This window comes from Lachancea thermotolerans (genome assembly GCF_000142805.1).
Source record: "Lachancea thermotolerans CBS 6340 chromosome H complete sequence".
Taxonomy (NCBI): Eukaryota; Fungi; Ascomycota; class Saccharomycetes; order Saccharomycetales; family Saccharomycetaceae; genus Lachancea; species Lachancea thermotolerans.
The window spans coordinates 641,448-653,850 of NC_013084.1; the positions used below are offsets into that span (position 1 = coordinate 641,448).

Below are 12,403 nucleotides of genomic sequence, written 5' to 3' on the forward strand. Positions count from 1 at the left end.
ACATTAAGTGACACCATTAAGCTTTTCCTTGATGCTTCTGATGGGTTTGTTTCTCATGTCTTCAGTTTGTACATTCGTTTTGTTACGTCGTCTTGCATACATTAGTGAAGTTCCAGTGTCAACTTCTTGCCCCGGCTGGAGGGCCCTCCTCGTATCTTAATTCATTCTTAGACATGTATATACAAGATTGAAATTTAAATAAACCGGCCCCTCATAACATAAACATGAAAAGCAAAGATGTTTGAACTTCATGTTAGTTTAACTAGGGCAACTTACAACCAAATGACTCTACCTTCCAGAGTTCATCTCCTCCTTAATACGCGCCTTTTCTGCTTCGATGTCAATACCGTATTCTTCCGCGATCTTCTTCTCTAAGCGTAATCTTTTTTCAAGTCTTTCCTTCTTCATTCTTGCGAGCTCTGCTTTGATTTCGTAAGGCTCCTTGGGAATCTTATTCAGAGTCTCTGGATCTGGCCAAAACCCTGGAACGTTCAGCTTCTTGTCAGTATCAATACCAATCCAGTACATTATTGCGACAGGTGAGAGTAGGCAGAACGCAAACCTGAAGACCTCCAACTGAGACCGCGTATATCTGAAAGGCAGCTTCATAGTTGAATGGTGGCAATATTCGAGTTATCTCAATAGTCTAATAAATTCGAGGGGTTCCCTTCTGACCTCTATTAGGATAAAAAGTGGACAAGAATGAGGAGGCAGGCGTAACAGTACTTCTTTTAAGCCCTAATGTAATTCTCTGCGCCGATAGAAGATGAAATAGATAAATTTGTTTTCTCCGGAAAATACTTAACATTTAATTTACTTTCTTTAACTCAAGTAGTGAAAACGTTGATGTCGGTGCATAAAAGAGCGAAGGTTAACATGACGAAACAAATTTGTACACATTCAGGATCTTTTCATGCAGATGAGGCCTTGGCCGTCTACATGCTTCGAGTCCTTCCAGAGTTTAAAGATGCCAAGGTCGTGAGATCTAGAGATCCAGCAAAATGGGAAGAGAGTGATATTGTCGTCGACGTGAGTGGTAAATATGACGTTGAGAAAAGACTTTTTGACCATCACCAACGTGAATTCTTTGAGACTTTCAGTGAGAAATACAAGACTAAACTCTCAAGTGCAGGACTTGTCTACAAACATTTCGGCCAAGACATTATAAAAACCCTGCAACCTCAACTTGATGAGTCTGATGTTGAGTTTTTATACGAGAAAGTTTACAAGGACTTCGTTGAATCTCTTGATGCTAACGATAATGGTATCAGCAACTTTGATGCTGAAGATTTGGGCGTCAAACCAAAGTTCAGCGATAAGAATATCACCATACCTGGTATCATCTCTGGTATGAACCCCAACTGGAATGGAGACTGTTCAGATGCTAGCTTCGATAAGTGCTTTTTCAAAGCGTCCGATTTTATTGGCGAGGTCTTTGTTAACTTGGTTAAGGGTTACGGAGAATCGTGGATGCCTGCAAAGGCTTTGGTTCGGGACGCCGTGCAAAACAGACTGCAAGAAGATCCATCCGGTAAAATTATTGTCTTGAAACAGTTTTGTCCATGGAAGGAGCACCTCTACAATATCGAGAAAGAATTAGGTATCGTGGGTGAGATCTTATTTGTGCTCTTTGAAGATTCTTCAAGCAAATGGAGAGTATCCACTGTCCCTGTGTCTGCTACATCCTTCAAGTTCAGAGAAGGCCTTCCCGAGCCTCTAAGAGGGCTAAGGGATAATGAGCTAAGTGAAAAAAGTGGACTGCCTGGTTGTATATTCATTCACGCTGCTGGGTTCATTGGAGGTGCAGATTCTAAAGATACTGTTTTGAAACTGGCGCAAATGAGCCTTTGAATGCAAGCGGTGCGTCTATTTTTGTGCGGGGACAGTCGCGTGCTTAAGTTTCCAAACTCCTCTAGAGCCTCAGCCTGTTCCTAGAGGTATCGTGGTGCCTGAAACACACAATACCTGCGATAAAACTAATGAGCTTGATTTGATGAGGCCTACTCAAACTATTCAAGTCAATTGGTGGCTGGCCGACCCTTCTTAGAATGTTTCCCTAAGAATGCCGCCAAACCGCTTTGGGGTGCTGCGAATAATATAAAGTATTTATTAAAACTGCGTTCTGAACGCGGCTATTTTTTTCGGTATTCTTATCTTTCCGCTTGAGACAAAACTTGCATCAGGAAGATCATTAGTTTGCCCTACGTACCATAAAGTGAAGCCCATGTATGTAATCATAAGCACTCCACGATTCCAATGCCCACAGCTTACGGGCCATGCTACGAGGTTCTTTTTGTTTTCAACGTCTTTCTCAGGGGATCTCTGTTTTCGTGATCGAAAATGGGGAATGTTATCTATTTGCGCCCGTACAAAAATGTGGCATTTTGAGATCAAACATAGCGCTGTTACTGTATCCTTGGTCTTGGACCAAAATCAGCTACTAGCGCCGGCTAACATGAAAATTGCGATGTCAAGATATTCCATTATGTTTGGAGAGACTCTGTAACGAACTTGATATGCATCTAAGTCCGTCCTTCGTCCTCTTTCACTCATCCGCGGTCTTTAGGTTGCGCTTTGTGAAATTTCGACTACCCTACGGGCCCCTTCTCAGCCACTCCTATTTACGCTTCGACCTTCCGCTAGCCGCCGAGTGGTGCCCAGCACTTGTAACATATTATTGTGCATTGAAAATATTAGTTTCTACGCTACAATGTTCGAGCATTCGTTCTGGGGAATGTAGAACACATGCCACTGACGACTCAACTAGCCAAGTGAGCACCTGACAGGTGCTAGAAACACGATTCTCTGATCATCATTTCACGTAAGCCCTACGTTCAACTAACTAGAAGTTGTACTAACGTCAGAAAGTTCTGGCTGCTTAAGGCTTAAAACCTCTTTTGAATGATACGGTAGCTCTCGTCTCTACCTTCTTAGCGTTCACAAAGGGCAGATCACGATTGGAGGCAAGGTTTTCAGGAGGCTTGCGATTGTTTGTTTTGCGTCTAAAATGATATGACCTGTTTGTTTCGTTGATTTGGGGACGGTGCGAAAATGAGGAAAGCTTTTAACTCTCGAAGGGAACGAACACGCCAATTTTAGAGGTTCAGATAAAGCCCAGTAAGCATTCCAGCCATCTCCCAGCTCAGAAAGGGCAGTTTGCAAACGGACGGGGTCATTTCTGAAAATTTGCAGGAGAGAGGAGAGCTCTGAGTTGCGCGATACAATAAGAAGGATTGGGACGGACTCAATTTACTTGAAGATCGCACAGAATCTCGCATCGCTAAATGAAGAGTCTTAGGTGGTCCGGCAGAGGAAAAAAGTCAAGCTCCTCGTCGTCCTCGGATGACCGCCATAGCGAGCACAGCTCGCAAGGTCAGGCTTCACCTGCACAGCACTGGAATAAGCCGGAGGGCTCATCGCATTCCACTAATTCCCAAGCTCTCCAGAAGAAGCCTACCGTCTTTGGCAAGCACATGACATCCTCGCCCTCGATATATCTCTCGGAAACTAGCAACCGTTCGAATCGCAGTCTGTCGTCAAGCAGGGCATCAATCACCGGTGAAGATTTAAAGCACGAGGACACTCACACTAATTCCACAGTCGCAGATGACCGTACAACGATGGTCACAAGCTTTAGCGCTGAGACAAATGGCACAAGCCGGCAGCAAGTTCCCTTGCCCTCTCTTAACAACGATAATTACGACAACACTACATTTAAGGTCGGTTGGGTTAACAAGGCAGCACCCTTCCAGGCAGCCAATAATAGAGACAGTAGGGTTTACGGAAACAGTAGCGCATCATTAGATCCACAGTCTGGAAGTAAGAGAGGCTCGAATTTCCGGCTTCACAGAGCAGCACTCAGGGGCTGTGTCCTCAGCCTGTATAAAAGCGGCATTGGAAACGTCAAATACTTTGACCCAAACCTGCCGCCCCCAGCCCACCTTATGGAGCAGCAGTATCATGAGACATTTTCGCCTGCTCAACCTGCTCAGAAGGCTGAAGAGCCGTTGGCAGTTGTGGAAAAACAACAAAACGACCTTTCCTACTTAAGCGAGGAATATCCGCATCCAGAGTTGAAGCTTGATAAGGATGGCCGTTTGCTTTCTGGAAGCAACGAAAGCATATGTCATATGATTCTTTTTTGCCCTTATAACAACGACGAGAATACCCGCAAAATTATAGATGTTTTGCTGATTCTTCCACTGATTGACAAGTTCGGCGTCTTCTTGAACATTTTTCAATTGTTTGGTGTTACTTTCACTAGGCATCGCGTAAAGCTGGTAAACTCGGCAAGGCAACATCATCAGATCTCCGCGAAGGCGGATACACTGATGACGGAAAGATTGGCACTTGTAGTCAAAGCAATCTTGGACGTTTTCTCAGGCTTCCTGCTGGATGACAAGCTCTTCTCCCAGATTGTGGACTTGGTGGACATTATTTCATTGCATGACGACGAAATCTCTACTAATTTGAAGGTTTCGATCGTTGAACGTCAAAACAGGTTAAGCACGCTTTGCTCATTCACAAAGCAAAGATCCTCTCCCGAGGAAATAGGGATGCTAGTCGATGTTGAGCAGTTTATGAAACTCGACCTTGATGACGTTGCGCGCAGCGTTCACCAAATCAATCACAAGTTTATCAGAGAGTGGAGCCCGCAGATAGACTACTCTTTGCTGTATGAGTCAAAGTTCAACGAGAAGCATATTTACATGAATCCCATGGTATTCAGAAATTCTGAAAATGTCCATTTCCTTGGTAGATTGCTAACAACACATCTTTTTGTCTCTAACGGAGCATTCACGCCTCACCAGAGAGCAACGGTGCTCAGCACATGGGTCCAATTGGGTTGCAAGTTCGAGAAGTTAGGTGACATGGTCTCATGGCTGGCAATAGCCACCATCATCTGTTCTGTTCCTGTATTGAGGCTCGCATCTACTTGGCAGTTTGTTCCTGAACAAACGCTAAGAGTTATTTTTAAAGACTGGGTGCCAACTATTGTTCAGTTGGATAGAAGGCAGATATCCTCAAAATCAACTAATAGTGTCTTCATCTTGGCTCCTCCAAACCTGAATGATTCTCGCATACGAGAAAGTGTCATTCCCTTTTTTGGCGATTTAGCAATTAATGCCAACGATCTTCCGCCTGATACGAAGTTCAAATACCTCGAGAAAAAAATACATCGAACAAAAAATGCATTTTACAAATGGCACCAGCGTATCGAACAGGCCAAAAAATTTGACAACGAAACCGAGCGAAGTGCGCTTGCCATCCCGGTGGATGATGGAAAAATTACAAACACAATTTTCCGCTACTGGAAATACCATCTGGATCAAGAACAAATGAACATCGATGCCATAATGGACCTGAGTTTGGCTTTAGAGCCTCCTAAAATCTGCCAAAAGCAATACTCCGCCACTAGTACTAGAAGGAGTGCACTTCTCACCGGCAGTTATCTTCCTATGCTGTTCAATGATATGTTTCCTAATTACTCAATTTTTCCTCGCGATTCTTTGATCGGAGCAGCAGGCGTTTCTGGGAATGAAACAAAGAGACGGCCCGTAAGCACACAAAAAGTTGGTGCGCCTCAAAAATTAATTCAAGACTATGACCAAGGATCTATTACTGGCGTGGAGAGAATCGACGAGCCTGTAGCGAAGGAAATATCATCAAAGGTTTCAAACAAGCAAAAACTATTGAAACTTATCAGGGATGCGTTCAACATCGATATGGACATGTTTCATATTTCCGATGACATCATTTTCAAGGCCGCTGATGACGTTGATGGCAGATCGAGACCTGCTAGTGTTGTTATTGAAACACCTAAGCGTATGTCTCAACATTCATCTATAACGGCGGCAAGAGATTCTCAAGACATCAATCGGCTAAGTTCTGCCATGGAAAGTCTTGATTTTTTCAGCAATATTGGAAAATCAACTGGATCAATCAACGAATCTTTCATCCAGGTTGTTCTTAAGTGCGCAACGCTTGATAAATTGTTTGATGTTTTGGTTTTAACAACCTCTGTGTTTTCAAAAGTCGTTGATACGGAAGACCTGGAAAAATATTTTTACCACGAGAGGAAAAGACAGAACGGCCGAGCACAAAGCTCGGACAGTGCATCGGTGGGGCCTTTGGATTATGCTTTCGTGAGGCTTCTCATGGATAATGACATTTTTACGGAGACATTTTTCAACACTTATAGAAGTTTCACCACCACGACAATAGTCCTTGAGAACCTCGCTAAACGATTCATAGGAGCTGTTAGCGGTGCTGTTTCGATATCGCGTGTTGTCAACAGTGGGAAGCAAAGGTACTCCGGGAGTGTTAACTCAAGTAGATTTTCCGGATTTGTTGATGCGACGAGTAGCAACAGCAGGTTTCCTGCATGGGACATAAAGGTTACGGAAGAGGATGAAGTTAATTTAACTTACATGGCGAAAATTCAAATTGGGGCCATGGAGGCTCTTTTGCATTTGGTCAATCTTCATTATTCGGACTTTACAGATTGTCTGGTTAACAACACTACGTTTCTAGATATTTTGAAGATCATGGATCAAGAAGTCAACGAAGAATGGAAGAAGAGGGTGGAACTATTTTCAAAAAGTAAGCTTGAACAACCAGAGTTTCGCGAAGAAGTTGCTGAGCTTGAGCAGCTACAAACTACTTTGAAACTTCTATTTAAAAAACTGAAATCTTGCTACCAAAAGCAGCTGTACAGGCCTCTAGGAGTGAGCAAAACGCAGCGGCTTACTCAGAGCTACTTGAAAGATTTCACCACCATCCCGTTACGGGATCTGAGCATTCATATGAACGACCCTGTTCTCGAAGACAAATTCGTTGCTTCTTTCAACCGCCTGAGCTTTGACGATTATAGCGAACTACCAAAGTGGGTATATGGGTTAAACGAGCTTGTATGCGACAAGCTTGCGTTGGTTTCTAACCAGGACTGGGTTGATGTTTCCCAAATCTTGGAACTTTTCTCCAACGAATCTTTGGTAAGCTTGTACCAATACCCCCTTCACACTATATCGCACAGTATAATCCAGTCTGCGGGTTCTCAATTAGATGATCTCGAAATTCTCAATGTTTTTACATGGCTGACGACACTCTCGGTCGGAGAGAATGAAATGTTGTTTGATAAGCTGGCGCCTTCTGTTCAGATGATCATAAAGTTGCACATTTCAATCACTCAATTTTTTATCCTACAAATTGCTCATCCTGATCACACCATTGAGACCAGAGCAAACATTTGCACAATAATTCTTCAGCTCCTAAACTTCACCCGCTGGAAGAATTCTTCTATGGACTTGTTTCATGACGGAAAACAAGATAAGTGCACTACTGCTATATCGCCACATGTCCCCTCATTTCTGGAAACATGTCTCACTAATGCTATTGTTGCACCAGAGTCAAGGTACTACGAGATGCTATGGAAAAATGCTCACAAGAAACTAGCAGGGCCCAATGCTGCAGAAGTCAAAGATGTTTCTAACATTCTTGATGGCATTGATGCGCAAATAAGGTTTTTTGTCGAATATGATGAGTCTCAAATTTCCAAGCCCAAAAGCCTCTCGCCTTGTCCTGGGTGGTTGATAACGAGGCTGCTCGAAATATCACAGTTTGTCCCTAACATGAGCATAGAGAATTCTCGTATGATAAACTTTGATAAGCGAAGATTTGTTAACAACATTATTATAAACTTCAGGGAGATGGTTCCTTACGTGGGAGGCCATAGTGAGGATGGTTCATCTACAAACTTTGATAGTGACCTAAAGAACTCAATTCTCTTTCACGAAATCGTCGATATTGGGAAAGCTTTTAGAAAGTTGGCTAAGGAAAAGGCAGCGGAAGAGGCGCGAAAGAGCAAATACCAGGCATCTGGTTTGTTCAACAGCATAATCGTTGCAGAGGTGGATAAGATCAAGCGGGACCAAAAGAAGAAGATGGAATTAACAATCCAGGATAACGATTCAAAGCGTAAAAATATGCTAGAGCATGCGGTGAAGCATAAAAATAGGTTAAGCTCTTCACCATCTTTGTTAAGCCTGGGCCAAAGCCCTGCAAGGGGGCCCCCAGTTGATCCTGAGTTCCCTGGTGCGGGAAAACGAAGTTCACTTGCTACCACTGGGACGCGGAGCTCCATTATATCAAATTCGTCTACGCATAGCAATGGAAGTATGGGAAAAAAGCTAGGAGGCTTTTTTAAAAGGCCTTTCTCAATTGGCGGCTTTTCTAGCTCATCGTCAACACATGGATTGAACGCAATACTGCTGAGTGGTGTTCAGCCGAATGGTTCTATTTCACCCTTTGAACTTCCTGACATAACATCCAGCGTTTTCAAGGACACCAAGCCTGTTTATTCAATTAGAACCTTTGAAATTAAGTCGTGCATACCAGTCAGTGGGATTAACAAGCTCCCGCAAACCGACCATAGTTTCAAGATTGTCATGGAAAATGGGGTTGAGCATATTGTTCAGGGGACAAGTTACATCGACATGATGGAATGGATCAGGCTAATCAATATCTCAAGGAGGTACTCCTTTCACTCTCAGAAGTACAAGGGAAAAACTTCCAACAAAATTTTCGGGGTTCCTATCGAGGACGTTTGCGAGCGTGAATGCAGCATCATCCCTAACATAGTGGTGAAACTTCTAGAAGAGATTGAGTTACGCGGCTTGGACGAAATGGGGCTATACCGTGTTCCTGGATCTGTTGGAAGCATCAATGCTTTGAAAAATGCTTTTGATGAGGAAGGAGCGGTCAGTAACTCTTTTACATTAGAAGATGACAGATGGTTCGAAATCAACACCATAGCTGGTTGTTTTAAGCTATACTTGAGGGAATTACCTGACTCACTTTTCACTAAGGAAAAGCTTCCATTATTTGTTTCTTTGGCACTGAGTTACAAGTCGAATGAAATTGACTACGAGCAATTCCAAGCTGGGATGAAAGATGCTCTTAAGAGCTTGCCACTTTACAATTTCCATATGATGAAAAGGACTTTCGAGCATTTACATCGCGTAGATGAACACGTCGAAAACAATCGTATGGATGCCACGAACTTGGCTATCGTGTTTTCAATGAGTTTTATTGATCAGGATGACCTTGCATCTAGCATGGGTCCAACTCTGGGTGCCCTACAAACAATTTTGCAGTCTTTCATACGCAACCCAGCTGACTTTTTCTAAATACTTTCTTTCAGAACTGAAAGGAAAGTAAAGACTTTGAGCTGATCCTCTGGCTAGCTTCGCGTTAAATTCAACGCAAACAAGCATTTACTGTATAATAAGCAAGGTAGGAGAGTTTTCTACTGTATAATCCATTAAAAAGTAATCACGGAAGCACGATTCTATGTGAATTGTCTATTTACAAACGGCAAGCTGTACTCTGCTCAGCCTTGAACAGGAAGCGAATTTTGACTTTCATTTCCTCTTTAGATCGGATTTGCGGACGATTTTGATTGCGGAATTGGACTTTTGCTCTTTCGCGGCTTCTTGCAGCTTCTTCTCATTGTCTTGCATTAACTGCCTTCTTTCTGCTTGCTCTCTGGCCTTATTCATATTTTCTTTGAACGTCTCAATGATACCTTTTGCGGGGCCAGTAGTTGACGCCGGGCGCTTGACAACGTCAGCAATATCCAACTTCTTTCTTATCCACTTGTTCCTCAGAACAAGGGTCTGTAGCACAGAGCATGCACCGTTGACAGCGAAGTATAACACGACACCAGATGCAAGATTCATAGTGGCGGGAATTGATAAAAGCGGCATAACAGTGAAGAAATTCTTCATGGCGGGGGAAAATTGTTGAGCGCCTGTTTCGCCTCCCAGCCTGGTAAAGGAGATGAATACTGAAGCAGTGATTACTTGGAGACCCAGGTAGGGGTCCGCCAACGAAAGATCTTGGAACCAAGCGAGGCCCTGATTAGTAAAACCGTCTACTGGGTAGTTTGCCATTTGCCTGATTCCGGAAAAGAATCCCAAAGCAACGGGCACCTGAAGCATTGGAGCTGCTAGGTACCTGTTTTTGATCCCATTCTCAGCCATGAGTTTCTTTCTTCTCAAAGCAACTCGTTGAGCTTCGACCATGTCTGTAGTCCCCATCAATTCTGAATTGATAGCGTCTAGCTCTGGTTTTATCTTTGAATTACGCGCTATAGTGTCTGAAGATTTCACATATAGAGGAAACATCAGCAAACGGACTATAACCGTTGTAGTCACAATTGTTCCCCACCAAGGTAGCCCAGTGTACACGTGAATCTGCTCCATAATATTCTGGATCAAATCGGGAGGCCACCACCAAGACTTGGCAAGCCCTATGCTGCTAAGATACCCAATGTGGTTCGAAGCTTCTCCGACAACTTGAGAGGCTTGGTCTGCCAATGATGCTGCAGCGTCAGTAGCCCCAGAAATTTCATCGAGAGATGGCAGCTGTGTCTGAATCTCTGTATTTAAACCCGGCTGTGGCACAGAGGACTTGAACCTTATGAAAGATGGCCCGCTCAGTCTTGGTTGCCACGTAATCGAGCTGCTCCTTGCTGCCTATTTGTTAAATTTTAAACTCGTTAGTATTCTTCAGTTATTGAGCGAAAGAGAAACTAGTCGCTCGTTTTTTATTAATAATCGACATACCAGTCTTGCGCTCCTTGTAACGCAATTTCTGAACATTCGGGTTGGGTCTATGGCCTTGCTTCGAAACTCCTTCTCCGTCACTAAGAGCTGATAGTGTGGATTTTACCTACTTCAATTTTTCATGAAATTTGTCTTTTTCACCATTATCATAGTAATAATTCGTTGATTCAAGGCGGACAAATTAATTCTCGGTAAGTTTTAAAGAAGATAGCTCAACTTTATTTAGGCTTGTACGATCTTCAAACGGAGTTCGCAAGAGCCTAGATGATCCATGAAAAAAAGTTTGGTTCTTTATGGCCCATCGAAGGAGCTGCTTAGTGCGGACATTAGAAGAGGGCTTTTTGCCCGATGTTTGAACCTCGAGTTTGACTCTCTGCTCAACGACGTTAGAAAACTTCCCCTTGATCGACTAGAAGAGAGCTTCTTGCATCTCTTCTTGGCAAAAAGCGTTCAGCACGCACATGTGCCGTCTGTTGATTATCTATGGTATCGATTTGTGATGGGCCGGAAGGTCTTGATGGTGAAGCCGCGCTTGTTGTGTGGCATAGGAGCGGTTGCGCTACATGGTAGTAAGCCCTTCATACCCCGTCAGCTATGCATGCATTTTGAGAAGTTTTATGGCGAAAGCGATGGCCTTGCTCAATATCATGAAGAGCTTTTGCGTATTAAAGTCGAGAGTTTTGCCAAGAGCGCTGGTAGTAGCATTTCTTTCCGTGAGAAGTGGAAAGTATTCCTTGAGGATATCGATAGAAATGTAGACGAAACGTGTGTTTTTAGGGTCCGTGATTTTCCGTACCTTGCTGAGTCCGCTGCAAATGCGGACCGCGACCTGCTTGCCCAACTCCTGTTTGAAGAAAACAAGATTGCTATAAAAAACCGGTGGACTCTTCCTTTACTTCTCAACCTCGCTCTTCTGCAGCCGCGCCTGGACGCAGATTTTAAAATTCGAATCTTCAGTACATTCTACGAAACCCACAAGTCTCTCGATTACACCGACAGCGTATGCATTCTCTTCCAAACCTTGCGAGACGACGTCTACCGGTCAACAAAACTCATGCAGTTTTTGACTGAGCGGCGCATCTCACTACCGCCGCTCGCAGCAAAATACTTCATGAGCGGTTCATCGAAGCATTCTTAAAAGTCATCATATCACCTAGCCTTTTTAGTACATTTGAGGCGCAGAGTGTGTTTCTTTAACAGTTAGGTGTATAGCGTTAGTGAGCCGAGTACACAGACCTCGAAAGGCATCCATCTTTGAGGTAAACTGTTGGCTAACAACATATTCTTATATATCCTAATTCCAGAATTAGCGTATGATCAAATTTGATGCGTACTATCAATTTCGATTGTATTATAACGGGGCCTTTGATCTCCCGCGCTCACGAAGCTCGGACCAGCAGTCCAACTACCTTCTGTTATAACTTGTGAGTGGCAGATCGCACGCTTCTTTCAGAACTTCCCGGGCGTCAATCATGCTGGCCGCATGATCAATTTGTGACACCAAACTTAGCGAAATCCAGATACACATGCTTCAATTTGCACCAGAAGCGTTAGCTGGCTAGCACCTCCGCACCCATTTCTATGAATGACCTTAAAACAAGAAAGCTACAGAACCTTACAGGAACCACTTTATAACTTCGCCTCAAAAGTGGTAAAAGTAGTCAATTAAATACATGAATGCAGTTACCGCTGTCGAATCTGTGAAGAGCTCGTGCTTTTAGTGAGGTGTCATAGATGTTATAATAATGTTTTTCGAACACTGGAGCGGGCCAAAA

General features: G+C 43.5%; 5 protein-coding genes across 5 annotated transcripts; 3 read left to right on the forward strand and 2 right to left on the reverse strand.

Moving 5' to 3' along the window:
- Positions 1-288: 288 nt before the first annotated feature.
- Positions 289-609, reverse strand: PET100 (Pet100p; the record flags this gene model as incomplete). Its single annotated transcript, XM_002556148.1, has 1 exon — positions 289-609. One exon carries the CDS (start codon positions 607-609, stop codon positions 289-291), a length of 321 nt encoding a protein of 106 aa, XP_002556194.1.
- Positions 610-846: 237 nt separating this feature from the next.
- MYG1 (Myg1p) lies at positions 847-1,851 on the forward strand (the record flags this gene model as incomplete). Its single annotated transcript, XM_002556149.1, has 1 exon — positions 847-1,851. One exon carries the CDS (start codon positions 847-849, stop codon positions 1,849-1,851), a length of 1,005 nt encoding a protein of 334 aa, XP_002556195.1.
- A 1,433-nt stretch (positions 1,852-3,284) lies between these two features.
- BEM2 (GTPase-activating protein BEM2) lies at positions 3,285-9,188 on the forward strand (the record flags this gene model as incomplete). Its single annotated transcript, XM_002556150.1, has 1 exon — positions 3,285-9,188. One exon carries the CDS (start codon positions 3,285-3,287, stop codon positions 9,186-9,188), a length of 5,904 nt encoding a protein of 1,967 aa, XP_002556196.1.
- Positions 9,189-9,422: 234 nt separating this feature from the next.
- On the reverse strand, positions 9,423-10,664 carry OXA1 (membrane insertase OXA1; the record flags this gene model as incomplete). Its single annotated transcript, XM_002556151.1, has 2 exons — positions 9,423-10,538; positions 10,629-10,664. 2 exons carry the CDS (start codon positions 10,662-10,664, stop codon positions 9,423-9,425), a joined length of 1,152 nt encoding a protein of 383 aa, XP_002556197.1.
- Positions 10,665-10,899: 235 nt separating this feature from the next.
- PET122 (Pet122p) lies at positions 10,900-11,766 on the forward strand (the record flags this gene model as incomplete). The annotated part of the gene is made up of 1 exon (XM_002556152.1): positions 10,900-11,766. The coding sequence occupies one exon, from the start codon at positions 10,900-10,902 to the stop codon at positions 11,764-11,766; it is 867 nt and encodes a 288-aa protein (XP_002556198.1).
- Between the last annotated feature and the right edge of the window lie 637 nt (positions 11,767-12,403).